The sequence below is a fragment of the Neomonachus schauinslandi genome, chromosome 15 (genome assembly GCF_002201575.2).
Source record: "Neomonachus schauinslandi chromosome 15, ASM220157v2, whole genome shotgun sequence".
In the NCBI taxonomy this organism is placed as follows: Eukaryota; Metazoa; Chordata; class Mammalia; order Carnivora; family Phocidae; genus Neomonachus; species Neomonachus schauinslandi.
In genome coordinates, this window is record NC_058417.1 from 3,801,103 (window position 1) to 3,828,969 (window position 27,867).

General features: G+C 43.7%; 1 protein-coding gene across 3 annotated transcripts in view; it reads right to left on the bottom strand.

Annotated features, from left to right (window-relative positions):
• The window catches only part of STX8 (syntaxin 8), a 248,449-nt gene that overhangs the window by 80,329 nt on the left and 140,253 nt on the right, over positions 1 to 27,867 (bottom strand). For 2 of the 3 annotated variants that reach the window (XM_021694545.1, XM_021694546.2), the window contains exon 7: positions 14,812 to 14,913. In XM_021694545.1, coding sequence (XP_021550220.1) covers positions 14,812 to 14,913 — 102 coding nt within the window. Of the gene's footprint in view, positions 1 to 4,345; positions 4,458 to 14,811; positions 14,914 to 27,867 lie in introns of those variants that run through there. The other variant, XM_021694547.1, reaches the window with a different exon arrangement.

Sequence of the window (27,867 nt, forward strand, 5' to 3'; positions counted from 1 at the left end):
TATAATGATGCCAAGGAGTTTTAGAAATTGTATTACTATAACTTTGCCATAATTTCATGAAATGAAATTCCATCTGTTTTTTAAATTAAAAAAATTTATTGTGATTAAATGCATGTACCATGAAATTTACCACATGAACCATCCTTAAGTGTGTGGTTCGGTTGGCACTAAGTCCTTTCACAGTGTTGTGTGACCACCGTATTTATTCATTCTTTTTTTTTTTTTTTTAAAGATTTTATTTATTTGACAGAGAGAAACACAGTGAGAGAGGGAACACAAGCAGAGGGAGGGGGAGAGGGAGAAGCAGGCTTCCCGCCGAGCAGAGAGCCCGATGCGGGGCTCGATCCCAGGACCCTGGGATCACGACCTGAGCCGAAGGCAGACACTTAATGACCGAGCCACCCAGGCGCCCCCATATTTATTCATTCTTAAAAGTGACCATTTTCTGGGGCACCTGGGTGGCTCAGTCAGTTAAGCATCTGCCTTCGGCTCAGGGTCCTGGGATCGAGGCCCACGTTGGGCTCCCTGCTCAGCGGGGAGTCTGCTTCTCCCTCTCCTTCTGCCCCTCTCCCCACTCATGCTCTCTCTCAAATAAATAAAAATATTCTTTCAAAAAATGACCATTTCCCAGTTTCTTTTCATTTCTCTGTACTTACAGGTAGGAAGCTACAGCAAACCAATGCCAACACAACAATGAAAACTCTCAGATCCATATCTACAAGAAATTTTTAAAATATATAAGGCTTTCCAGAAATCCCAAAGTCATTTTGAAAGGAGCTATTGCTTCAAGGGCCAACGTCTCCAATAAGCACAAGTGAGCGCACACGTGGAGGCTGCTCAGGAGACATAAGGCCGACACAGATGTATACCCGACGTGCAGAGACGAGCAGAGACCTGAGGTGCCTGCTGCGGGAGACGGCTCGTGTCACGGACAGCTGAGACTCAAGTCCAATACAAAGAGCATTCTACTGCTAATCCGGAGAAATTGATCTCCCTGTTCACACGCATGGGCAGAGAAAACTCATCAGTGATTTAAAATGAGACCTAAATCAATTTTTCTTAGGAATTTAACGCTGGTTCAATGACTGGAAATTGTCATGATTGCTTGGCCCTGCGAAAGAAAGAAAAGGGGAGCCAAAGATTAAATACCGAGTCACTGGTGAGGTTGTGCTGGAGACGATGAAGAGCTATCTCAATTTCTCATTAATGTGACAACGTCTAGAGTCGAGTTCTTTACAGGTTAATATCTGGCTGATAACACTGCACGTCCAAGGGGCTTGGTAAGGGAGAATTATCTAGTTATTTTTTGAATACTACACATTCCCTTCAACTACCCAATCCCTCTGACTTCATTCCAACATGTGCACTTCCAAGTGGGCATGTTTCATTAGGATCAAGAGGAAGTCACAAGGGCAGATTCTCTGGACCGTAAGCATTACTTTGCACTTGAGCTGCTTTTCACGCAGGCTGCAGGCTGAAGAGCAGGTGTGAGGGGGGATTCACTCGTGGACAGAACAACACATGTGCCTGGACAGAGTCAGACAGTACTAGGGCCAGCTATTAATTATTACCATTTCTAAAACCATGACAACTGCTCAACTTTATTTATCGGTGGTTGCTGTTTCTCCTAAGCAATGTTGGCTATTACAGCTAATGTCCTAAGTAAAACCGCCCCATTCTCTGAGCACCCACCAAAAACTGGCTGGGGCCAGGAGGCCCCCTAAACAGGGTAGACACAGGAGATCAGGAAGATAATCTGATACCTGAATTTCTGTTTTGATAACACACGAAGAAGACAATCCACTTGTGAACAACTGTGACTTTAACAACCCTAAACTCAGCTCCGTGTCCATTTAACCCATTTTAGAGTTACATTTTTTAAGAGGAGAGAGGCATGAAAACCGTGCTAAAAACTTAAATCTTAGAGATGTTTTCCAAAAAACTAAAAAAAAAATGTTCCACCGACTCACTTCTTTTTATTTATTTTCAAGATTTTGTTTACTTATTTGACAGAGAGAGAGATACAGCGAGAGAGAGAACACAAGCAGGGCGAGTGGGAGAGGGAGAAGCAGGCTTCCTGTGGAGCAGGGAGCCCGATGTGGGGCTCGATCCCAGGACCCTGGGACCATGACCTGAGCCGAAGGCGGACGCTTAACGACTGAGTCACCCAGGTGCCCCCACCAACTCACTTCTAAAACAGTAACTAAAAATAGCCCAACTTGAGAGAGAAGTGTTAGGAATCTCTTTCTAGCAACTACTCTTGAACACAGAACCCAGGAGTTAGTCCCATTACCCCATTCCTTTATTTTCCACCTTTATAAACCTACCAAACTTCCTCTGTAACTTCCATTAAAAACTCCCCCGTCTTTCTTGTTTTGTTCCGATGAGAAAAATGATAGACGTTGGTTAACAACATTTGCAATCAACACAGGAACACGGGACGATGCAGGTAAAAATCCCTATTCAGCTATGATTTAATCCTGCAAGTATCTAACTTGGTGCTGGCCAGCCTATAGGAAATGAGACGGATACAGTTCTGGCCTAGACCCCTGGCTCGTCTCTGATTTATTACTCCGTGTGTGTGTGTAGGGTACGGCGGGGTTGCGAGGGGGTGCCTGATTCTCTTCAAAGGGGTGTGGAAAGAGGATGACAGGGCTGGAAGAACCTCAAAGAGCGTCTAGTCCAAACCACTGGTTTTGCATGTACAGAGATGTCCAGTCACTTCCCGCTCCCAGGCCTACCCAGCTTGGGTGATCTCTGTCACGACCAGAATCCAGTTCTTCATTTCATTTCAATTTACAAATATTAAAGAAAATCCATATACGAATGGAAGCACATGGGTGTAATGGTGCAGTCCTGAAGGGTTAGGTTGGGCTGACAAGACATGTCGAGCAGGTGCTGGGGCACTCTTCCCCCTGCCATGGGCAGTGGGCAAATAACAGAGGTAAAGTATACCTCAAGTACGCAAAGCATACTCTGTCCCAGGCCTCCTGACGGTCCTTCTCAGCCCAGTCAGTCCTTATGGGTCCTGCAGGGCCGGCTGAAAGCACGTGAAGTCACTGGTGAACACACATTACCAGAAAACACACATAAACATGTACACTGGAGGCGGGGGAGCACCGACCGAGGCCCACACGATGTAATTATTACTCCCGTAACAACAGAAGCCACCCTTGGAAATCACACCTTATCTTTCCAAACCACACCAAGCAAAAACAATAATCAAAAAATGATTCTACTTTGTGATCATTTCTGACCCCTTGATGATAGCCTCGTAGCAGATTACAGAAGCGTGGAGGCCTCTGAGGCTGTCAGCCCCTATCAATCACCTTCCATTAAATAAAGGTTTTCCAATTTTGCGCTTCTCTCAAAGGCTTCATTTTGCCTGGATTAAGCCAAAGCATCAACATTTGAACTTACTGCTCCTATTCCTGCTTCCCAAATAAATGCCATTAGCAGAAAAATGGGCTTTTCCACAGTAGGAACTCAAAATCAAAGCAGACAACAGGGATGTGGTCACATATACGAGACATCTGACCACAAACGCCTCACACATGCATTTTACACATTTCACGAGTGACCACAGGGCCCAGGAGGAAGGGAGGACGTAAGGGGTGCCCAGAGCAGGAGAGATCTGTGGGCCGTACACGTTAGCCCCTGAAATACATCTGGGCCAATCCCAATATAGTCATCAGAGTGCCGCAGATTTCTCTTGGGTTCCAGAAGCAGGTCTAAGAGTCATGCACTGCACGGTTTTACTACTTGGTCTCTATCAGCCCCGTGACAGAGAAAAGTCATTTTGTCTAAAATGCAGCAGATGGGTCTAAGGGAGGGAAACAGTTTAAAATCAATTGGGAAAAGCAAGTTTAAAAAATAAGCACCTTAAGCAGAGAGACTCATCTTATTTCTCTTTGTAACGCTGACAGCTGGGCGGGGGGCAAGGGGGACACGTTTGCTGCATTCATACACCAAAACCAGATGTGGGCCACAGTTTCTATAAATATGATCAAGACTCCACTCATGCACATTTTCCTGTCCCGATAAACAGGCTTTGTCATTATTATCTTTAATGGCCACATAAAAGTGACAAGAGCCAGAAACAGAGTGGTGAGAACATCAAGCGATGAAGAGGGAAGAAGGAGATCTCAGAGTCATTTCCAAATAGGCCCGGGGGACGGACTGGATGCATATTACCGAGAGGTCCCCAAGAAGTATGCTGTGACATGTTTTATTTGGCCCATATGGACATTTTTTTAAATGTTAATTTACTGTCAACACTAAAATACTGGGAGATCTCACTTGAAGATCCAGATTTCAGGCTTCTCCCAAGAAAACAAGCAGAGAGATGACCGGCACGGCATTCCCACTTGGCGACAATCTGTTGTTTACTCTCCCATTTGTCCCTGGAGGTCATCGCAGTGGCCTGCTTCATTACGAAGGTTCCTGTCTGGTCTCTCCTGCAGGTAAGGAGTGTACAAAGAAGATGCCCAGATTGAGAGGGAGCTGGGGGGCAGGCCAGAGAAACGGACTGGCAGCACCTGAAGACACAGACCTTGAACTTCAGGTGCAGTACGGGTCTGAGACTGTGGAACTTCCGGTTGACCATGAAGCCGTCCAAGAGAGCAGATGAAGAAGCTTAAAGATAAAGTGCCAAGAGGACTGAGCCCAACGTAAGGTCTTCAGTGGAAGTGGGAAGAGGGAAAGCGATGCAAGCCAAAAGGGGGCTGGGTTTGTGGCCTGGGCCCCCCTGAGCTGGCCTAGCCTCTGCGACTAGCCTCACCGCCACACCTCTCCGGCAGGCACCCTCGGGCCCAGCCGGCCAGCCCCAATTCTTGTTTGAGAAACCGAGTGTCGTTTCGGGCCTTCGTGCCTCCTGCAAACCTGTATTTCCTACTGCCTGGAACGCTAGCCTGCCTCTGCTGGATTTCTACCCAACCTTCCAGAATGAGCGGCCCCAATGAGGTTGCTTCGATGGTGTCGTGTGACCATCCGGTAGGCTCCGTAAACGCACTGCCCTGAGCTTACTGCCTTCCTGTCTGAGTGCGTGCTCCCTGAGGCTGGCCACCAGGTCTTCTGACTTCTTCTCCTCGGTGCCCAGCTGTGTCACAGGAATCAAGGAAGAGGGATTTCCGGTGAACAGAAACTTCTCAATACCAGAAGTTATTCAAGGGTGACGGGCGGCACTGGATTTTCGCAACATACTGTGGCCAATAAGTCCGAGTGGGGGCTGGTTCCTGATACATCGCTGGAAAATAATTTGGCAATATATATCAACTTAATACCGCTCCCACCCTGGGCCTAAATAAATAGACTTGGGAAATAAGTAATGTGGTTGTAATGGCCAAGTTTTGTTTTGCTTTGTTTTTTCCCTGGCTGTCCAGAACCAACCCCAATTTCCATTTTGAGGGAGCTCCAATCACACGAAGCCCAACATGGTCAGATTCCTCCTCGGCCCACCGCCAAAGGCCAGGCCCAGCCAGCTCAGCACCCCTCCTCTGACCAAGAGAGGTGGGGGCGTCGCTCAGCTACTCTGGCTGCAGCATCCTGGCCTCTTTGTCCAGGGACGGCTGCTCTATCCCTGGCCCTCCAGCCTCCTGTCCCTTCTCTGGGCTCCAACAACCTCCCAATCAGGGCCCTGTTGAAAAAAGAGCCAGATCCAGTCTCTGTTTCTGGACCTGAAAGCATCCTAACCGATAGCCTACATGACAGGAACAAGTCTTATTTATGGAGAAAAGCTTTACGTATGTAATACAGCATTACTTATACAGCAAAATGAGGAAACAGTCTAAAAGCCCCCAAACAAGAGTACCCAAGTAAAGGACGGTGTATCTATTTGACAGAATGGTACTAATGACACCAAAAGAAAAAAGGGCTTATAAGAACATGTTAAAAAGACAGAAGTGTTAAAAATAGAATATCATCATCATCGTGTAAAAATACTATGGGTAGAAAAAAATGACTAGAGAGGTACCAAAATATTAAGATAGAATTATAAGATTAATATTAAGATTTTCCTTAAAGTTTCAATTAATCAATTAGGAAAGCACCCCAGGCACTGACAGTCTCCGGCCACCTGGCTCCAAGCCTGGCCGGCTCACACCACTCTGAAGGAACAGTGTTAGCTCTGTATGTTCTAGCAAACTGTCCTCTACAGTTCTGACATGGGTCTTCCCACCTTCCCTTCTGTCCCTCCCTCCTTTCTTTCTTCCCTCCCTCACTCCCCCCCACCGCCACGGGATCACAGAATACACATCCTGCTTACTTTGGGTTTCCACTTTACCAGACCCAGGGGAAGCCTGTTCTACTCACTCCTCAGGCCTCTGTTCCCATGTTGTGTCCTCCTGGAACCTTTGAGCCCCTAGGCTGGCTGAGATACGTCTCCGCCTGGGCACCCTGTAGTCACCAGGATCTACACTGCGTCCTTCTCCTCCACTCCACGGCAGGCACCATGCCCAACCCACCCTTCAGCTCTGGGACAGAGCCCAGTGCCTGGCCCGCAGATGATGCCGGTGTTGACAGGGAAAAATGAAAAGAACGGATGGGGAATGAAGCTTGAGGACAAGATGGCTTTGAGGGCAGACATGCATCAGTGGAGGACCGGGCATTTCTCCATAGACATGGAATGAAAGACGACACTGGGTATAGAGACAGACATGCAGGTCTGTAAAGAATAAGGGAGCGGAGGAACTTACCTGGATTATCTCAATGAAGGAGGAGAAGAGAAAGAAGCAGACAATAGGCAAGAAAAATATTCTTGATAAACAGTAAGAGAAAAGAATCTGCACAGTTATTCTTCTGCCCCATAATTAGGTATCTAATAATCTGTGTTTACAGTAGGGTTTTATTTTATTTTTTAAGATTTTATTTATTTGAGAGAGAAAGTGAGCGAGCGAGAGAGAGAGAGAGCATGAGTGGGGTGGGGGGGGGGGGGCGGCACAGGCAGAGGGAGAAGCAGGCTCCCCGCGGAGCAGGGAGCCCGATGCAGGGCTCGATCCCAGGACCCTGGGATCATGATCTGAGCCAAAGGCAGACGCTTCACTGACTGAGCCACCCAGGTGCCCCTGTGGTAGGGTTTTAAAAAACAACTCCTTGAGAGATTAAATGGTCTCCAAGGTTAGTTAAATAAACCAGACAACTTAGAATTCAGCTTCCTACCTATGTTGTTCAAAAGAGCTAATGTAAGAAAAAATATGTTCATGCTTATCCAAGGGAAGGCAGCACCATCCCGGGCGCACTAGACGTGCCCCTTACCAATTTCATGCCCGGTAATGGCTTCAGCCACAAAATTACACATTGCAGTTTATTTGAAAGAAAGCAATTCCATTTCTAATTCAATGAGGACATGAACCTCCTAGCTCCAGATTATCCCTGCGAAACTTTCTCAGGTCATCACTGTTCTCCTTAAAAGCCCTTCTATGCTGCCTTCCAACAAGGGTCAGAGCCTCTGAGTCTTATTTATGAAGGCGGCTCTGGGCAAACCGATTGAGACCCACGCTTTCCCATGGCTGGCGTTTGCTGAGGACGCACTAGAACCAGCCACTGGGCCACCAGCTTGCTTTCACTGAATGTGCAGAATAACCACGCGGACAAGGCAGGTGGCTCTCTCAGGCACCCGGGTCCCAAGTGGCAGAGGCCACGTTGTGACCCAGCTCAGGCTCCACAGCACTGTGTTGTGCTACTCGTAAGCCTCCCTAAGAGAGTCACACGCCAAAACGCGGAAGGCCCATCGAGGGTCCCGTGTTCGGACGGTGTTAGTGCAATGTCAGCCGGGTGGATTTTTCCCCACATCACTGAAATGTGGCTAAAATCACAATCGACGTGCTTAGACAACATTACGTAATAGTCAATATGCTGAGAAGCAACACTGTCCCTCACCCCGAGTCATTCAGAACTCTCAGTCTGGCCTCTCACAATTGGCTTCGTCCGTCAGACTCAGACGAGGCTCTATTTTGAATTCTAATGAGGAGGAGGCACACTGAATATTTAACTGCGATGACAAAGATCTTGCTTTTGTGGAGACGCCCTGACACAAGTAACAGATCTGAAAGTACATATAGGGACCGATGGAAAATACCAATCTCATCTGCGTTTGGACGCTGGAAAAAGACAATATTGTTTTCTACTTGATGCTATCTGGGGGCTAGGGGTGGGCAAGGAAAAAGGAAGAAGAGCCACACAAAGATCTCAGTAAAATTTCTGCAGCCGGGGCTCCTGAGTGAAAGGTTTACAAAGACGTGCTTGAATCCTTTGTTAACGACTGCACAAACAAATTCATCGCCAGGCCCTTCTGTGTGGCCCCCTTGCACTTCAGTGTGTGCTAACAACTGGAAATTTCCTCCCTGCGAAAGCAGCTATGACTTATATGTATCAGATCAGCAAAGAAGACGTGCTGCGGGGAGGGAAACAAAAGACCATTTCACGGTTCACAACCTACTTCTGCACTGAAAATGATGTGCCCGCTGCTACCCTCGGCTCACTCACGTCCCCGGAGTTAAACAAATGGGGTGCCACGTGAACAGTAACCGAGGGACACTTGAGTGGGTCGCTTAACATCTCCCCCGCAAACAGTTAAAATATACCTCGCTCGTGCTTCCTGTGCGTGCGTGTGCGCGTGTTTACATGGAAATGATCAACCGTGCCTTGCATTTGGGAAGTACAGGGGATCGACCCTTTGCTGTGTCTCGAGGCTCCTGGACCAAGCCCTCCAAACCCTTTCTTATTGAGATCAGAATGTAACTTCCATAGCGTTTGGACATCTCTTGTATATGCTAGCTGGCAATTATGGAGAGAGACTATGGCTTATATTTTTCTTAGCTGCCCGCTGGTTGATTATCTCTGCTGCTACCAAATATGCCCACGGAGTTTTGAATTTCAGGTATTTTTTTTTTTTTAATTTCTAGGAGCTTGATTTTGGTCCCTTTTCAAATTTTCTGCTACTTTCTATGGTTTCCTGTTTTCTGAAGATCCTTTCAAGCCTGTCATTTCTTTCTTTAAATATACCAAGCATAGGTGATTTTCTTATCTCTGTCTGATAATTCTACTACTGCCAGTCTGTGCAGATTGGAAGTGTGGTCTGTGGCTGCTTCTGGCTCATGCTGTGCTGTTTCCACATCTGCTAGGTTATCTTTGACTGTGTGCTGGTCACTGCTCTGACCAATTCATTTTGGGGTGATTCTTAGAGACCAGGGATAAAGATGTCCTCTTCCAGACAGGCATGTCATTATTTTTGCCAGGCACCTGGGGCTCTAGCATGTGAATCTAGAACTCTGAACCAAATGCAGAGTCTGGGGTTTCCTGGCCCAGGCTGAGATGGATGCTCACAATGCAAATCCACACGAGGGCCGTTCTGTGCCCCCAACTCGTCAGGAACTATGGTTTTGTCTCTTTCCCTCTCCAATCTTCTCAATGCCAAGGCTGCGTCTCCACACTTCCCAAAGGTACCTTACTTCCAGTTCCCTTTTACCCTAAGGGTGCTCTCTGGGGACCCACCTCAATAGGGGAAGGGTCTCCTGTTACACCTTTCAGCTGGAGTGGGCCCAGGACAATAACTTCTACCCCACCTGCCTGCCTCTCTCAGGCTACATAAGTCCCTGACCCCTGCCTGCAAATGGGCTTTTTCAGGAAAAAAATCAAACCACCAGAAAGTACCTAAGAGTTTAAGGACTGGAGGTCACCTGGGTGCCTCAGTCCGGTAAGTGTCCAACTCTTGATTTTGGCTCAGGTTGTGACCTCAGGGTCATGAGATCAAGCCCTTTGTTGGGTCCCACGTCTGGCTCTGTGCTCAGCGTGGAGTGCTCTGCTTGGGATTCTCTCTTTCCCTCTCCCTCTACCCCTCCCCCAGCTTGCAGGAGCTCTCTCTCTCTCTCTAAAATAAATAAGTAAATCTTAAAAAAAAAAGAGAGAGTTTAGGGACTGGAAGCAAAACAAAAGGACAGGTTAATATAATGGTTCCTTAAAAAAAAATTAAACACTTGGGCACCTGGGTGGCTCAGTTGGTTAAGCGACTGCCTTCGGCTCAGTTCATGATCCTGGAGTCCCGGGATCGAGTCCCGCATCGGGCTCCCTGCTCAGCAGGGAGTCTGCTTCTCCCTCTGACCTTCCTCCCTCTCATGCTCTCTGTCTCTCATTCTCTCTCTCTCAAATAAATAATCTTTAAAAAAAAAAAATTAAACACTGAATTACCATTTGATTCAGCAACAGGACTTCTGCGTATATACGCACAAAAGCAGGGACTTGAATCGATGCTTGTACACCTATGTTCATACTGGCATTATTCACCCAATAGCCAAAAAGGTCCACTGACAGATAAATGGATAAACAAAATGTAGTATGTATACGCACTGGAATATTATTTAGCCTAAAAAAGGAAGGAATTCATGACACACCCTATTATAGCATGGAAGAATACTGAAGACATTCTGCTGAGTGAAATAAGCCAGACACAAAGGGGCAAATACTGTGTGAATTCACTCATTAGAGGTACCTGGTGTTGTCAAATTCACAGAGACAGAAAGTAGAGCAGTGGCTGAGAGGGGCCGGCTGGAGAAGAAGGAGGAGTCAGTGTTTCACGGGGTCAGAGCTTCAGTTGGAGAAGATGGAAAGGTTCTGGAGACGGATGGTGCTGACGGCCGCACAAGAACATGAATGCGCTCAATGCCACTGAACTGCGTACTTAAAATGGTTATGATGGCAAATTTTATATGTATTTTATATTTATGTATCTTTTATCATAATAATTTTTTTTTTTAAGTTAGGTTAATAGGGGCGCCTGGGTGGCTCAGTCAATTAAGCGCCTAACTCTGGCTCAGGTCATGATCTCGGGGTCCTGGGATCGAGCCCCGTGTGGGGCTCCCGCTCAGCAGGGAGTCTGCTTGTCCCTCTGCTTCTGCCCCTCCCCCCACTCGTGCTCTCTCTCTCTCTCTCTCTCTCTCTCTCTCTCTCTCTCAAATAAATAAAAATGAAATCTTTACAAAAAACAAGTTAGGTCAATTTTGGCAAGGGCTGATGGACCCACTCAGTCAATTCCACAGGGCATAATAACTTCACAGGCTTAATACTGATCAATGACAGCAGGGTGTTATTGAACCAGTCTGACCTCTCTAGAGCTCGGGAGGCCGCATGATGAACCTTTATCAACATGCAAAAACTAGCACTGCTTGCCAACAAACATATATATAATTACAGATTTCCCTACAAAGATATAAATGCAATAAATTTTCCTTTAAAGGTATCAGGTATCAGAAATGCTATAAGGTTAGTTATTAGGGTGTTGATCAACATTACTGATGGCACTGCTAAGTAAATATTAGGGAAACAAATGGACAGGATAAAAGAATTCTCTTTAAAGTATTTCTACTGAAAGAACGAAGAAATGTCTATTTAACGCTGCTGTACTACTGGACTTCTCCCTTCTGAGTCCCTACATATACAGCTGACCCTTGTACAACACGGGTTTGAACTGCGTGGGTCCACGTACATTTGGACTTTTGTCAATAAACACAGGACTGTACTATAAATGCACCTTCTCTTCCTTATGATTTTTTTTTTAAGATTTTATTTATTTATTTGACAGAGAGAGACACAGCGGGAGAGGGAACACAAGCAGGGGGAGTGGGAGAGGGAGAAGCAGGCTCCCCGCCGAGCAGGGAGCCCGTGCGGGGCTCGATGCCAGGACCCTGGGATCATGACCTGAGCCGAAGGCAGACGCTTAACGACTGAGCCACCCAGGCGCCCCTTAATTTTTTTTTTTAAAAGATTTTATTTATTTATTTGACAGAGACATAGTGAGAGAGGGAACACAAGCAGGGGGAGTGGGAGAGGGAGAAGCAGGCTTCCCGCCGAGCAGGGAGCCCGATGTGGGGCTCGATCCCAGGACCCTGGGACCATGGCCTGAGTTGAAGGCAGACGCTTAATGACTGAGCCACCCAGGCGCCCCTCTTGCTTATGGTTTTAACATGTTCTCTTCTCTAGCTTCCTTTATTAAATGTAAGAATACAGTACATAATATATAATATTATTATACTTAATGATTATATATTATTATATTAATATACTGTATGATATATACTTTAATTATAAAATATATGCTTATAATCATATGTAATATGTAATAATACAGTATATATAACATACAAAATACGTGCTAACTGACTGTTTATGTTATGGGTAAAGCTCCCAGTCAACAGTAGTCTATTAATAATTAAGTTTTGGAGGAGTCAAACTTATATGCAACTTTGCCTGCAAGTGACCTCTGCATTGTTCAAGGGCCAACTGTAATTCTGTTGCACATTATATATAACTAAATATAAATGGCACATAAGATAAATTTACAGCTAACTTATTTTAAAAACACGCATTTTAGTAATTATGAGAGTCTCTATATTTCTTCTATTTAAAAAAATGGAACAGAGTTCAAGTTAGAAGATTTTATGCACATTTCTGGGTATAAACACCAACACTAATAAGCAATACTGTAAAATAAAAAACTGGCAACAGAAGTAACATTCCTCATTACAACTTCACGAGTAACGTGTGCTGAGGGCCACTGGTTTGCAAATACAAGAAGCTTACCAACATATCTATAAATACGTTCATGCCAAAATAGTTAACATGACAGCTGCGCACATAACAAAGACTTCGAGAAAGTTGTCACTGAATCGGGAAGCCTAGTCCTACTTTATTTATTTTTAAACATTTTATTTATTTATTTATTTGGAGAGTGAGTGAGTGAGCGGCAGGGAGAGGCAGAGGCAGAGGCAGAGAGAGAATCTCAAATAGACTCAGTGTGCTGAGTGCAGAACCCAATGCGGGGCTCGATCCCACGACCTTTCGATCACAACCTGAGCCCAAATCCGGGCTGACTGAGCCACAGGGGTGCCCCAGACTATCCCTACTTTAGACAGACAGAGATAATAGCTAATACTTACTTACAGCTTACTATGTGCTGCACGCTGTTCTAAGTGCTACGTATCTGTATCGATCTGTATCTATATCATCTGTAACTATACCTACATCTTTATCTATATTAACTCCTTTATCCCTTACAACAACGCTCTCGGGCTATACCATTAGCATTCCCATTTCAAAGACAGGAAAACTGAGGCAAAGGGGAGTCTGGACTTCCCCAAAGTTGCATAGCTGGTGACTGGTGGAGCTGGGATGCAAGCCCAGGCTCTAGAGCCCCCACCCTTCAGCCCCCCCCCCCCCCCCCCCCCCCCCCCGCCCACTGCAGGGCCTCTCCACATAAATACGGAAAGTCAGGGAAGATGGCCAGCTTTAGAACCCTCACATGTTCTATACAGTTTAATTTTGATAACCAGGTTACCGACTCTTTTAAGAGTCAATAAGATTAAGTTTCTATAGAGATCAAAGACAGTAACAGATGGAAGAGGGGGGTGCACCTGCATCTCTCTGCTTCCAAATGATCTAGTGCAGAACAAAGTCTCCCTGGGCAGAAGTTACATGAGAAGGTGGGTAAAGCAAGAAACAAGGAGGTGTTGCTTTCGGCAGGAAGCAGAAAGAAGCGCACGTCCATGGGAACAGAAGCACAGCGTGGCTGGTATCTGGCGGATGAGAACTCCGGGGCTGGGGAGCACAGACAGGTGATAACAGGGGAGCAGGGAGGCCCCTCAGAGTCCCCCTTCCGGAGGTCCCAGAGTCCATGGCTGCCTGTCCTCAGCTACCCTGTTGTTCTAGACTTCCGTTTAGCCAGCACATCAGGTAAAGAAGGTAATGCCTGTCGGGCCGTACATCTCAGGTCTCCCCTGCACAGAGATCCTTGTTCTAAAACTGGACAGATCAGAGGGATCCACTGCATTTTTCATATCGAAAGGGCTAAGAGGCAAAGCATGTGCTCAGATCACTGGGGTATTGAGTGCTATCGTACTGCTGCTTGTAATAAAGGTATTAGCTTCATAAACCTCGTGCACCTTTGTGAGACGAAGCACCCAGTAATGATCACTGTGGCCACTCCTACTGTCACTACCATTTATCATTGCTGGCCTCGGGCAGGGCACTGCACACAGGCGACAAATAGTTCAAACCGCACGGCACGCGGCCCTACTTCATCAGAAGCTCTAGGGCAAAGCCAGAGAATCAGTATTGTTAGAATCCCACCAAGGGATTCTTATCTTGGCCCATGTATCCCCACTTTGTGTACAAGGTACTAAGCGGTAAGGCGATCGCCAAAGATAACGTCACTACATGTAGGATTTGAACTCAACCAGACTTCAGAACCTGGCCTCTTAACTGCTCTGTGGTCCAAGCTCCAACAGTTAAGCTTGTGACTAAAAAAAGGCACAAAGTAAGCAAGATGGCCTTCAATACCCACGAGGATCTATCAGCACCAACCTGTATATTGTCTCACAATTTCCCAAACTGGTATTCTCTGTAAGCATACACAGAGGTTTCCTATTTTAAATTAAAAAAGAAAATAACAATGCATTGGATTTCTCCCACATTTGTAGCAAGTCACTTCATTTCATTTTATTTCATTATTATTTTTTAAAGTAGGCTCCGCGCCCAGCACGGAGCCCAATGTGGGGCTTGAACTCACGACCCCGTGATCCAGACCTGAGCTGAGACCAAGAGTCAGACACTTAACTGACCAAGCCACCCAGGCGCCCTTACAACTCACTTCATTTTAGCAAGATTTGGGTCTCTTTTAGCAATTCCAGTGCTTCATCAAATGGGACTGTCTGCATTAGAAGGGCAACCAAATCCCTGCAATAATTAGGCAATGTGGGAAACCGGAAGTAGAGTAAATGTGCAAGCAATGAGAGAGGCAGAACAATAAGGGTAGCTATCCTTTACCGCAAGACGTTGACTTTCTGTCCACCATATTCACACGCCTGGTCTCAGTGCGGAGCTTCCCATCTGTGTTCTCCACCAGGTTGGCAAGGTCATCAATTATCTCTAGAAAGGAAGACAGAGATGCGTGGTTAATACTCCAGAAATACTCCAGCTCACATCACAGTGTCAGAGCCGTGGCCTCCCTACCAATCAATTCTCTCCTGTGCGGTGAGGGGAAGGTAAAGAGCTCACGTATGTTCTTTGAAATCTGCAATTCTGATTCATAAAAGGGGGTGGCGCTGCTGTGGGGGGAGTGGCAGTAAAGAAGGAAACTGATTTCCCGCGAGACTGGGACACAGAGAAGGGCTGTCAGACATCCAAGGGAAAGAAAGCAGGACCCAGCAAAGTTATGCTTGGCCAAGTTGTCATTCCAGCATAAAGCTGGTGGATGGACTATGGGAGACTCCAGGGACTACCGGAGTCCTTCTCGAGAAAACAGCTTGATGATGAAATCTAGCCAACCAAGAGGCAAGTAGCAATAAAGAACTCTAGGATGGAGAGGCCAGAGACCATGACCGAAGAGATGCTGGAGAGATCTGGGGCCATCGAAATACTGAGCTGGGGATCAGCAGATACACGGATTACTTTACAAAAAGGTAGATAAATGTTGTAAACAGTGATGCTATAATTATAACTGAAAGTCAGGAAGCAGTTGGGGGGCTGGGGGGCTCGGGGTTGGGGGGAGAAAGGTGGAAGGAAGTTGGAGGTGTTAATTTCTCCATCACTTCACAGAGGAGTCCTATCGAGCTGTTGAAAAGGGAAACATGGAGACCCACGGCTTTTCAAAACCACCATCTTTTTTTTTTGTCAACCTTAGATGGATCTTTTAGTAATTACTATCTCTTGTCAAGAACACTTTATGTGAAGTTCAGCTTTTCTTTTTTTTTTTAAACACTAATCCTCTTCTTTTAAAATTGGAAGTATCGTTGACACTACACTAATCTCCTTAAAGTGAAATTAAGCACTTAGCAACACTTAAAATAGTATATATTGCATGATCCTAATGATATAAAATTATTTCTATCCACCCTTTCATATTGGACAAACCTACAAGGATATTTCTGGATGATGTCAACCTAATGTGAATAATGATTATTTCTAGGTACTGGGATCCTGGATGATCTTCCTTGCATTTTCTGTACTGTTTGAATTTCTTCTAATGAGTACACATTATTATTTCAATTTTGGTTCCTGTTCCTCACTCCTTCCTCCCTTGCTCTTTTTTGTTGTTGTTGTTGTTGCTTTAGAGATACACTATCCAATATGAGTCACTGTTTCTGTTAAAGAAATAAAAGGAATCGAAGGAAGTTTCCAGAAGGATGCCGGAGCTGAGTTTTGAAGCCCGTGTCGGTGAAGAGGTAGGAAGAGAGCAACGCGTATGCAATGAACAGCATGTGGAAGGCACAGAAGAGCTGGCTGCTCTCTCCTGGCTCCTGCAGCCCTTCCTACCACCTCTGTTTACTTACGGACCTTTAAGCTTCGCATCTAATGATTTGCTCGCATGTCTTTCCTTTGCGGGAAGAGTATGACAGAGACTCCCTTTCATTCATGGCTCTACCTGTGATGCCCAGGAGAGTGCCTAGTACACAGCCAGATAAAATAAATACAGATAGGGCGCCTGGGTGGCTCAGTTGGTTAAGCGACTGCCTTCGGCTCAGGTCATGATCCTAGAGTCCCGGGATCGAGTCCCGCATCGGGCTCCCTGCTCAGCAGGGAGTCTGCTTCTCCCTCTGACCTTCCTCCCTCTCATGCTCTCTGTCTCTCATTCTCTCTCTCTCAAATAAATAAATAAAATCTCTAAAATAAATAAATAAATAAATAAATAAATACAGATAAACACAGATAAAGGCAACGAATGGATGAAGTCTAAAAGAGAGACATAATTTCAAAGCACTCTGCTGCATCTTAGACTAAGCCAAATTTGTCAAATATTACCTATAGAACACCTGCCTAGGGCGCCTGGGTGGCTCAGTTGGTTAAGCGACTGCCTTCGGCTCAGGTCATGATCCTGGAGTCCCTGGATCGAGTCCCGCATCGGGCTCCCTGCTCGACAGGGAGCCTGCTTCTGCCTCTGACCCTCCCCCCTCTCATGTGCTCTCTTTCTCTCATTCTCGGTCTCAAATAAATAAATAAAAATTAAAAGAACACCTGCCTAGAAAACCTTTCACTGCTATTTAACAATTCACTCGTGACTCTCTATTCCTTCATATTCAGTGACATTCTCTCTCCCCGTCTTCCTTCCATCTGTCTCCAAGCTCTGTCTAGAGTCTCCTCTTCCCCTTAAATGCTGACAATCCCACACTGCTGTGTATTTTTACTCTAGTACTACCATGGTGATTTTACATACCTTTTGGTGTCCTCAATATGTAAATTAAAAACTTGAAAATCTGCTCCACATAGCTCTCCAAAATTCTGGACTCAGGCAGCGAACTGCCTACTACTTATCTGTACCCTGAGATTTCTACAAATATCGGACTCTCAAGGTCTCTGAAACTAAACTCTTCATCTTCCCCTAAACCTGAGTCCCCTCCTACATTCCCTGTCCCCATCAATGGCACCGACATTCACTTGCTGGCCCACGCCAGAAATCTTCAGTCACTTGGCCTCCCCCCCTTCCCCAGCTCGGACATGCCACTTGCAGCCACTCAGGTGACCCTGCCTCTGGGATCTCTCGATCCCACGATATCGCTTAAATTCTGTTACTCATATCTCACAAAATCGTGCCAGTGTTTCCAAAAACAATGTCCTAACTTATCTTCCTGTTGTTAGTTCTGCATCTTCTCAATCCATTCTCCATACTATAGCCAGGGACATGTTTTATTTCATTTTCAAGTTTTTATTTAAATTCCAGTTAACATACAGTGTAATATTAGCTTCAGGTGTAGAATTTAGTGATTCATCACTTCCTTACAACACCCAGTGCTCATCACAATAGTGCCCTCCTTAAGCCAGGAACATATTTTAATTTTTTCATATTTTAACTAATTGAAACTTAAAAGCTGTGTGTGGATGGTGACTACTGTCTTGAGCAACACAGACCTAAAGCAATCACTTAAAAAAAAAAAAAAAAAACCACACACATACACACACACCCCAAAAGGTATAGATTTAAAAAAAAAAAACAAAAAACAGAGGGAATAAAATTAAATACTAAAAAAATGCAGGATTTATCCAAAAGAAGGGAGGAAAGTAGGCACAAAGGAACAAAAAACAGACAGGACAAAAGGAACACAAATACCTAGAAGGCAGACCTAAACCCAATTATATCAATAGTCACATTAAATATAAATGGACTAACTCCTCAATTAAAAGACAAAGAATATCAGTCAATGGGGCGCCTGGGTGGCTCAGTCCTTAGGCGTCTGCCTTTGGCTCAGGTCATGATCCCGGGGTCCTGGGATAGAGCCCCGTGTCCAGCTCCCTGCTCAGCGGGAAGCCTGCTTCTCCCTCTCCCACTCCCCCTGCTTGTGTTCCCTCTCTCGCTGTGTCTCTCTCTTGTCAAATAAATAAAATCTTAAAAAAAAAAAAATCAGCCAAGATTAAGAAAAAAGGAAAGAAAGAAAGAAAGAAAGAAAGAAAGAAAGAAAGAAAGAAAGAAAGAACAACTATATGCTTTCACAAGAAATTCACTTTGAATATAAGGCCTATAAAGTGTGTGCCTGAGAAAGCCGACATGGCTACACTATATTACACCAGACAGGCTTCAAGCCAAGGAGTATTATCAGAGATGAAAAGAAACCTTTTCTCATGGTGAAAGAGCACATGTGACGAAAACTAAAAAAAATCCCCACATTGGAATATTAAGGAAACCACCTCTGAAAAACCTATGAGACAAAAATAAAAATCACAGGAAAAACAGAAAATACTTTGAACTGAATGATAATGAGAATTCAAAATGAAAGTCTGTGGGATGCAACTAAAGCAGAGCTTGGACAGAAGTGCACTGCTCTAAACACAAACATTGGAAAAGGAGAAATACATGAAATCAGTGATCAGACTAAGATGCTCATGATCATTTCAATAAACGCAGAAAAAGGATTTGACAAAACTGAGTGTCCGTTCATCATACAAATTCTCAGCAAAACAGGACTGAAGGAGAACTTCCTCAACCTGACAAAGGACATCTGTGAAAACACCAGAGCTAACACTATCCTTAACGGTGGATCACTGAACCCTTTTTCTCTAAGATCAGGGAACAACGTGAAGACATCTGCTCTGATGACTTCCGCTGAACATTTTATTAGAAGTCCCACATTGTTTAAGGAGGCAAGAAAAGAAAAGCAAAAGATTTGAAAAGAAGATATAAATACGTATATTTGCAGTTGACATGATTGTGTACAGAGAAAACAATGGATTTATTTAAAAACTACTAGGCCTAATTAATGACTTTAACAAATCTGCAGACACAAAGTCAATTATAAAGAGCAATGTATTTCTATATACTAGTGACAAGCAACTGAAAAGTCAAAGTAAAAAACTACCATTTATAATAGCATCAAAAAGTACACCAAATGCTTATGTGAGAGTAGGTGGTGAGTTAGGTTCTAACAGGCTACCTGGAGGCCAACAATGAGGAGGTTATGGCCAGCTCTCGGGAAGGTCAGAGGCCTGTCCTGGCAGCACTCCACAAGAAGCCAGATCAAACCTACCAGGCCCAAGATGGTGGCTGCCATGAAGGAAACCCCTGACTAAATTAGGAAGAAAAGGTGCAAACCCCTGCATCCCTGCCTGGAGAGGTGAATATTCCATCCCTTAGTTAACAACCATCAACCATCAATCATCAATAAAAGATAGAAACCCAACCCCCAGGGCTCACCTGCTCTCACATCTCAAGAGTGTATTTTTCACTTTAACAAACGTTCCTGCTTGGGTCACTCCTCTGTGCTGTGTCTGTCTTTAAATTCTTCCTTCTAACAAGACCAAGAACCTTCGGCAACACCTTTGGGATGGACTGGGTTGAGGCCCCAGGGCCCAGGGTCTCCCCAGCCTATCCAGTGACACTTAGAAATAAATCTAACCAAAGATGGGCAAGATGTCTACACGGAAAACTGTAACAGTGCTGGGAGAAATTCAAGAAGACCTAAAGAAATGGACAGCTGTCTACCACCTGCACGGATTGACTCAGTGTTTTAAAGATACGTTTTCTCTCTCTCAATTGATCTACAGATTCATTGTAGTCCCAATCAAAATCCTAGCAGGTTTTTCACTCATATGTGGAATTTAAGAAAGAAAACAAAAGAACAAAGGAAAAAAAAAAGAGACAAACCACAAAACAGATTCTTAACTACAAAGAACAAACTGATGATTATCAGAGGGGTAGGAGGTGGGGAAGAGGTGGAGGAGGGGTGAAACGGGATGGGGATGAAGGAGGGCACTTGTGATGAGCACAGGGTGATGTATGGAACTGCTGAATCACTGCGTTATGACCTGAGGCTAATTTAACATTGTAGGTTAACTACGCTGGTATTAACATAAAAAATTAATTAATTTAAAATCCTAGCATTAAAAAAAAAATAGAACTGGTAAGTCAATTCTAAAATGTACATGGAAAAGCAAATGGTTTAGAAGAGCTAAAATAATCTTGCCAAAGAAAAAATAAAAGTTGGAGGTATTATGCTACTGAAATCCAAGATTTATTATAAATATATAGCAATCATGACCGTGTGGTATTGGCAGAAGGGCAAATGGATCAATGGAACAAGAGAGAGTCCAGAGACAGACCCCTGTGTGTGTGTGTGTGTGTGTGTGTGTGTGAGAATGTGTATGAGTGAGAATGTGTGTGTGAGTGAGAATGTGTGTGTGTGTGTACTCAATTCTCAACAAAGGTAACAATAAGTCAGTCAAATACACAAAGAAAAGTCTTTTCAACAACAAATGATATTGAAACAAGTGAATACGCATAGGAGGAAAACAATCTTGACTCTGCTCCCATCAAAAGCAAAAAATTCATTTGAGATGGTTCAAAGACCTAACCGTAAAACCTCGAAGTGTAAAGCTTCTAGAAGAAAACAACAGAACAATTTCTTCATAACCTTGGGTAGGCAGAAATTTCTTGGATAGGACATAAAAAGACTATGCACAAAAGAAAAGAAAGTGGTCAACTGGAATTTATCAAAAATTTCTGCTCATCCAAAGACACCATGACAAAAATTAAGAAACAACCCACAGACTGGTAAATATCTGCAGGACATACATCTGACAAAGTATTCATATCTAGAATATATAAAGAACACACCCATCTATTAACAAGAAAAAAGACAATCAACCTAATCTTATTTTATTTTATTTTTTTAAAGATTTCATTTATTTATTTGAGAGAGAGAGAGAGTGCAAGCAGGGGGAACAGCAGGGAGAAGCCGGCTCCTGCCCAGTAGAGAGCCCGACGTGGGGCTCGACCAGGACCCCAGGATCATGACCCAAACCAAAGGCAGACACTTAACAGACTGAGCCACCCAGGCACCCCAATCAACCTAATTTTAAAACAGGCAAAAGATTTGAACAGATGTTTTGTAAAGAAGACACATAATTGGCCCATGAAAAGGGGCTCAACATCATTAGTCAGTAGGGAAATGCAAATTTTAAACCACAATGAGATACCACTTCACACCCACTAGAATGCTAACATTAAAGACTGACAATGCTAATTGCTGGGGATGATTTGGCACAAAGGTAATTGTAGAAGTGTTCCTCAGTTCTAATCAAGTTAACCATATATCTAACTTACGACCCAGAAATTTCACTCCTATGCATTTACCAAACAGAAACAAAAACATATTTCCCAAAAAGACCCGCACAAAAATATACACAGCAGCCTTATTCCTTAGAACCCCAAAGTAGAAACAACTCAAATACCCATCCGTAGGAGAATGGCTAAGCAAATCTGCATGCTAGGCATATCTGTATAATGGAATACTATTCCGCAATAAAAACAATGAACTGCTTATTAATGCAACAACCTAATAAATCTCAAAAGCATTTTGTTGGCTAAAAGAAGAAAATGAAAATCAATATTTATTTCCTGATTCTATTTATATGAAGTATAAGGATAGTACTGGACAGAAATCAGAAAGTAGCTGCCTCTGGGTGGTGGTGGGCGGGGGGGGACTGACTAGATGGGCACACAAGGGAATTTTCTGGGATGACAGAAAGATTCTAAATGATGACACAATTGTATACAGTCGTCAAAACACCCAGAACTGAATACTAAAGATCTGTGCATTTTGCTATATGTAAACTGTGCCTCAATTTAAAAATGTAAACCAGAAAAAAAATTAAGTTTGCAGTATTATGATACTCCTACGATTTTCCAGGAAGGCAGGCAGGCATGCGTTCTAGAAAGACAAAGCAAATGCCTTAGAATCACAAAACTGTGGAGCGGCTAGAGGTCATGTGATCGTCCCGCAGTTTCTCTCCCTTTTTTTATAGCAACCAGGGCAGCAGGAGGATTAAACATTTTGCTGAATGCTCCCTGCGACTGGTAACTTGGAAACTCAGGAGGAAATCAGTTCCTTGCCTGAGCTGGAGGGTGACTCTAATTATTAAGGTTCTATACATTGAGCCGAAAACCTGCCTGCTTTTCATGGTCCACCTTAGTCATTTCCAGAACACAACACCAGTGTTCTTTCTTCCACAAGACACCTCTCATCTACCTCCCTAAGTCTTCTCTTCTGGGATAAAAGCACTTAGCTGAAAACTTTGGTGGACCCTCAGAGGAAGTGATTTTGAGATCTTGTGATATCTTGATGCTTTGGGCACAGAATTCATCCTACAATACGATGTGAGGGCTGGACATGCCACTTAAGCTTTTGTCTAAGTCTGCACAGAACACAGATGAGCTTATACATAGGAGCATATACAAAAGCAAATGTTTTTAGCACCCATTCTTCGTGTCCTATCTGGCTGTTCCACAGTTAACAGTTCTGTTCCATATAGTTGCTTGGTACACGCAATTGATTACAGTCTAGTTATGTTCTAATGCTGCAGTATGTAATATAAAATTCAGGCTTGATCAGCCTCTGTCACTAAAGAGAGTCAAGTGTGACACATGCCTTGTCTGACACTAAGTATTTGTCAGTTGTTATGGGTTAATTGGGTTTCTAGATAGATTCCTTTTAAACTTTATGTAATAAATATTTACAACTTAGAGGTAAATCAAGACTTTGTAGTGGATGAGCTCAGCAAAGATCAGTAGGCAACCCTGAGGGGGTTGATTCTTTTTCTTTAAGTTTATTTATTTATTTTAGTAATCTTTACACCCAACGGTGGGGCTCGTACTCATGACCTTGAGATGAAGAGTCTGTAGACTCCTCCGATGGAGCCAGCCAGGCGTCCCAAGGGGGTTGATGTTTTTAATCTCAGACCGAACACAAAGCTTTTCATTTGGTTGGTAAACCTCTTCTGATTACTAGTTTGTTTGTTTGTTTACAAAACCAACTCTATTTTTTTAAGCGATAAAAATTATTTAATAGCAGTTTATAAATGAGAGGGGAGAAAAGTCAAAAGTTATGCAAATGCCCCAGTAATCACCTCTATGTGTTCTCTCCTAAGATTTGACATAAACATATTATTTTTATATAATTGCAACACATAATCCTTTTGCCCCATGAACATGATACCTTTTGTGCTCTTTCATGTTGCTACAGTCTCCATTCACAGTTATAATTTCTAATGGTTACAAAATATTCATTCCATTAAATAAACACTCATTAAAAATAGCCCATTGTGGGGTACAGAACATGCTTCTATATTTACACATAATGAGTCAACAGATTCTTTCCTCCCTGATCATTTTCCTTCTTTTGTCTCATTTCCTTAAGTTAACAACCTGTGGTTAGGATCGCTGCGTGGACTTTGAAACATACTGTCAGATCCGTTTTTAAAAGGTTTATCCTGCCACTGGGGGGTTGGTCTGCTGGCGTCAGCTGGTAGGAACTTCCCAGATTTCCAAGGGCAGGGAGCCTGGGGGAATCCCCACCCTGCAGCCCGCAAGCTAAGGTGGGAATTCCCCCAACCACAGTCTCGAACCAGCAAATTAAACACAACTTGCAGAGAACAGGTGGAGAAACCACCAGGTGACTCTTTCGGATTCCGGACAGTCCAGCCTCCCGAGAGAAACTGATCTTTTGCTCCCTGGTAAGGATTTGCATTGGGTTCTGAGAAGATTATTATTTCCATCCTGTGTTAATGTGAGACACCGAGTGGAGTGGCCGTTCCAATGCAGAAAGGAACAACGGACAATGTAAAGTATGACACACAACGGATGGGGTCAAAAGCAGGAAGAAATACATGATATTGAAATATCGGACTCCAATTATACTTCGTAAATGTTCTCTACTCCCAGTTGCAAGTGTCGGTACATTCTATCTAAAGGCAGAACGCGCGCTACGTATTTTCAGATAAGTTTGGGGCCTTTTTGTACTCACGGTGGGCGCTGGTGGTTGTGAAGTCATTATGCTATCAGGCCTTTTGCTTCTATTGCTCATCACACTTAAAGACAAATGTTAAAACAAAGAGTGAATAAAGAGCTTTTCTTGAGGGTATTCGTTTTACTCCCTCTATTCCCTATAATGGAGATTTAGAATGGGGGCGGGGGTAACATCTAACAATATCACTAGGAAAAGAAGTCAAATATGGAACAGAAACTGGGAACAGAAGGGAAGACCAATCTTGTGACTCAGCAAAGAAGCTCTAACTCGCTCATGGCACTCCAAAAAGGGGTAGTTGGTGGGGAACTCCAGCGCACCCAACCAGAGCCTCTGGGACCTGCTCAGACTTTGGAGGCCTAGGAGAAACCCCCTTGGCTACTACACCTGCTCACATCTTCAGCAGGGACAGGTAAATGAGTCCAAGCAGAAAGCACAGGCCCCTTTCCTTCTTCCCTCATCTGGGCCTAAAACTGTCCCAAAAGCCTATGCTGACATAGAGGAACCTTCTCCACTTCTTCTTCTTCTTTTTTAAGATTTTATTTATTTATTTGAGAGAGAGAGAGAGAGAGCACAAGCAGTGAGCAGGGTCAGAGGGAGAGGGAGAAGCAGACTCCCCGATGAGCTGCGAGCCCGGCACAGGGCTCGATCCCAGGACCCTGGGATCATGACCTGAGCCGAAGGCAGACACTCAACCAACTGAGCCACCCAGGCATCCTGAACCTTCCCCACTTCTAACAGACGGACACTGATCTCCCTTGTATGAAGAGGAGCAAACAGGCAGCAGGTGTAAAGAAAGAGCTCAAAATGAGGGAGCATCCTCTCCCTCCCTCACCTCTTCTGCCCAAGAGAAGACAATTCCTTCCAGAAAAGGAGAAATCTTGAGGAGCCAGTTTCTTTTTTTAAAAAACAAGATTCCACAGGACAGTAACTGAGTGCAAGCCACAGTGAGTAACAACTTTGTTACTAGACACACTGCATCCAGACAGAAGTACAATTGTCAAATTAAAAACCACAAGGAAGGCAATTAAACAGACGGCAATCTAAATACAAGATTTAGACAACAAGCTTGAATGATTTCCCAGAAGTCAGAGAAAAAGGCTAGAGAGGACAAAACACGGGAGGGGAAAACCAAAAAAGACAGGGATAAAAAAAAATCCAGGAAAACAGAAGGAGGAACAATGGCTGAATAAATAATGAATTTTCGTTGAGCTGACAAAACACTTGAGTCTTCATGTCAAGGAAAAAAAACAAAAACAAAAAAACAAAAACAAAAACAAAACAAACCAAAAAAAAAACCTCACTGAGCTCTGAAAGGTCTAGAAAGATCTCGTGAAATTTCTGAATTTCGGAAAAAAACATTCTGACGCATTCAAATGGTAGTGTGAAACACTAAATATTTAGTAAAAAGGTGTGAGGGACACAGGCTGTGACCTAAGGATTCAAAATCTAGCTGAGCTGTGGTGGAGGCTCATGGATGGGAGGGAGTCGGGAAGCACTCGCCCAGCTGGTTTCTGCAGGAAACAGGACGTTAAATGGATCAGAACTGAAGAGTGTTTGACAGTCAGGTTCTTGCAGGATAGTGCACAGGTAAGCACTCACATCTGTTTGGGGCCCCGGAGCCACCGCCAGGCCTTGGGCCAGAGTGACATCCAGCCACCACTCAGTGATTTTTCCATTCGCTCTTGCCAGAGCATTGGAGAATTGCCCCAAATCCTTAAACTGCCTGCCCATGTTTAACCTCACTGCACTGCAAAAGCACCTGGACTGCCCTACAACTCCTCTTTTAAGATCCAGTAAGATCGTCTTCCTATATTTCTCCATGATAAATTTAGCAATATCACCTGGACACTTCCGTCAGCTGTTATAGCTCCGAACTGTCAAAACACAAACTCAGCGGCAGGAAGACAGACCGAGCGGAGTAAATAACATATGCAAATCACATTCAGTGTAAGAGGGCTAAGTGGCTGAGTGCATTTGCCCCATGCTGCACTAATATTCAGTGCCTGAGGGTATAATCTGCTGGACTAGCCTGCATTTGTAGAAAGCATGCAGAAGTATTCAGAGCTGGAGAAAAATAGAAATGAACGGTGTGCAAAAATGGATGGTTCTATGTACCCATGTGAGTGCATGCATGTACGTGTGTGTGTATGTGTACACAGATACTTTATATTTGTATGTACATGTGTATATATCTATATGCTTATATATACATATATCTGTATATATGTATCTTAGGAGATATATTTTACATATAATTTTTCTAAGAGAGAACGATACATGTATCTTAGAAAAACTTTTTTTTAAATTAACTTATTTATTTGAGAGAGGGAGCATATGCCCACACATGAGCAGGGGGAGCAGTACAGAGCAGAAGGTGAGAATCCCAAGCAGACTCCCCACTGAGCATGGAGCCCGATGCGGGGCTCAATCTCAAGACCCCGAGATCATGACCCGAGCTGAAACTAAGAGTCGGAAGCCCAACTGACTGAGCAACCCAGGTGCCCCTTAGAAAAACATTTTAGAGACAATTATCTTTATAACATCCCCCAAAGTATGTGTGTATATATACTTTTTCTTCCTGAAAAAAAAAAAATTACTTGAAGAAGTATTTTCAGATGATAAAGAATTGAATGGAAAAAAGAGAAATCCAGATTAAGTCATGGTAAAATAATATAAAATATTAAATAAGTCATGGTGAGCAATGAATCCTTGAAACACAAATGTAAATATTATCGTGAAACTTCCATGCTAAAATCTTAACCTTTTTCACATACAAGAAAGTACATGTACAGAAAATGTATGTACAGTTCAGTGAATTATTACAAAGTAAATATCCATTTAATGATCACCGAGGTCAAGAAAAAGGTGGGTGCAAACACCTCAACACCCTTCTTCTCCTTCCCGCCCCCCATGCCTCCAACTATCTAATCACTACCTCCCTCTTCCCCCAAAGTAACTGCCATTATGACTTTTACATAATCACTTCCAGGTTTTTATGTATAGTTTTATCACCCATAAAAAGTCAAAGATTCACACCATTTTGTAACCATTTTGTAACCATGATTGATTTAGGGAAAGATCATCAATAGATGTTAAAATCACCAGGTGCAGAGGCAGGAGTTTCTTTGACATGTCAAATTTCTTTGACAAAATTTTTCTAGATATGCTGCTTGAGACAAAGGAAACAAAAGCAAAAATAAACTACTGGGACTACACCAAAACAAAAAGCCTTTGCACAGTGAATAAATATTTGCAATGACATATATGATAGGGACTAATACTAAAAATGCGTAAAGAACTTAGGCAACTCAACACCAAAAAAATAATAATAATTTGATTAAAAATGGGTAGAGGACCTGAGAAGACATTTTTCCAAAGAAGACATACAGAAGACAAGCAGACACATACGAAAAGATGCTCAACATCACTCATCATTGGGGAAATGCAAGTTAAAACCATAATGAGGCACACCTGTCAGAATGGTTAGGCTCAAAAAGACAAGAAAGAACAAGTGCTGGCGAGGATGCAGAGAAAAGGGAATCTCGTACACTGGTGGTGGGAATGTAAATTAGTACAGCCACTATGGAAAAGA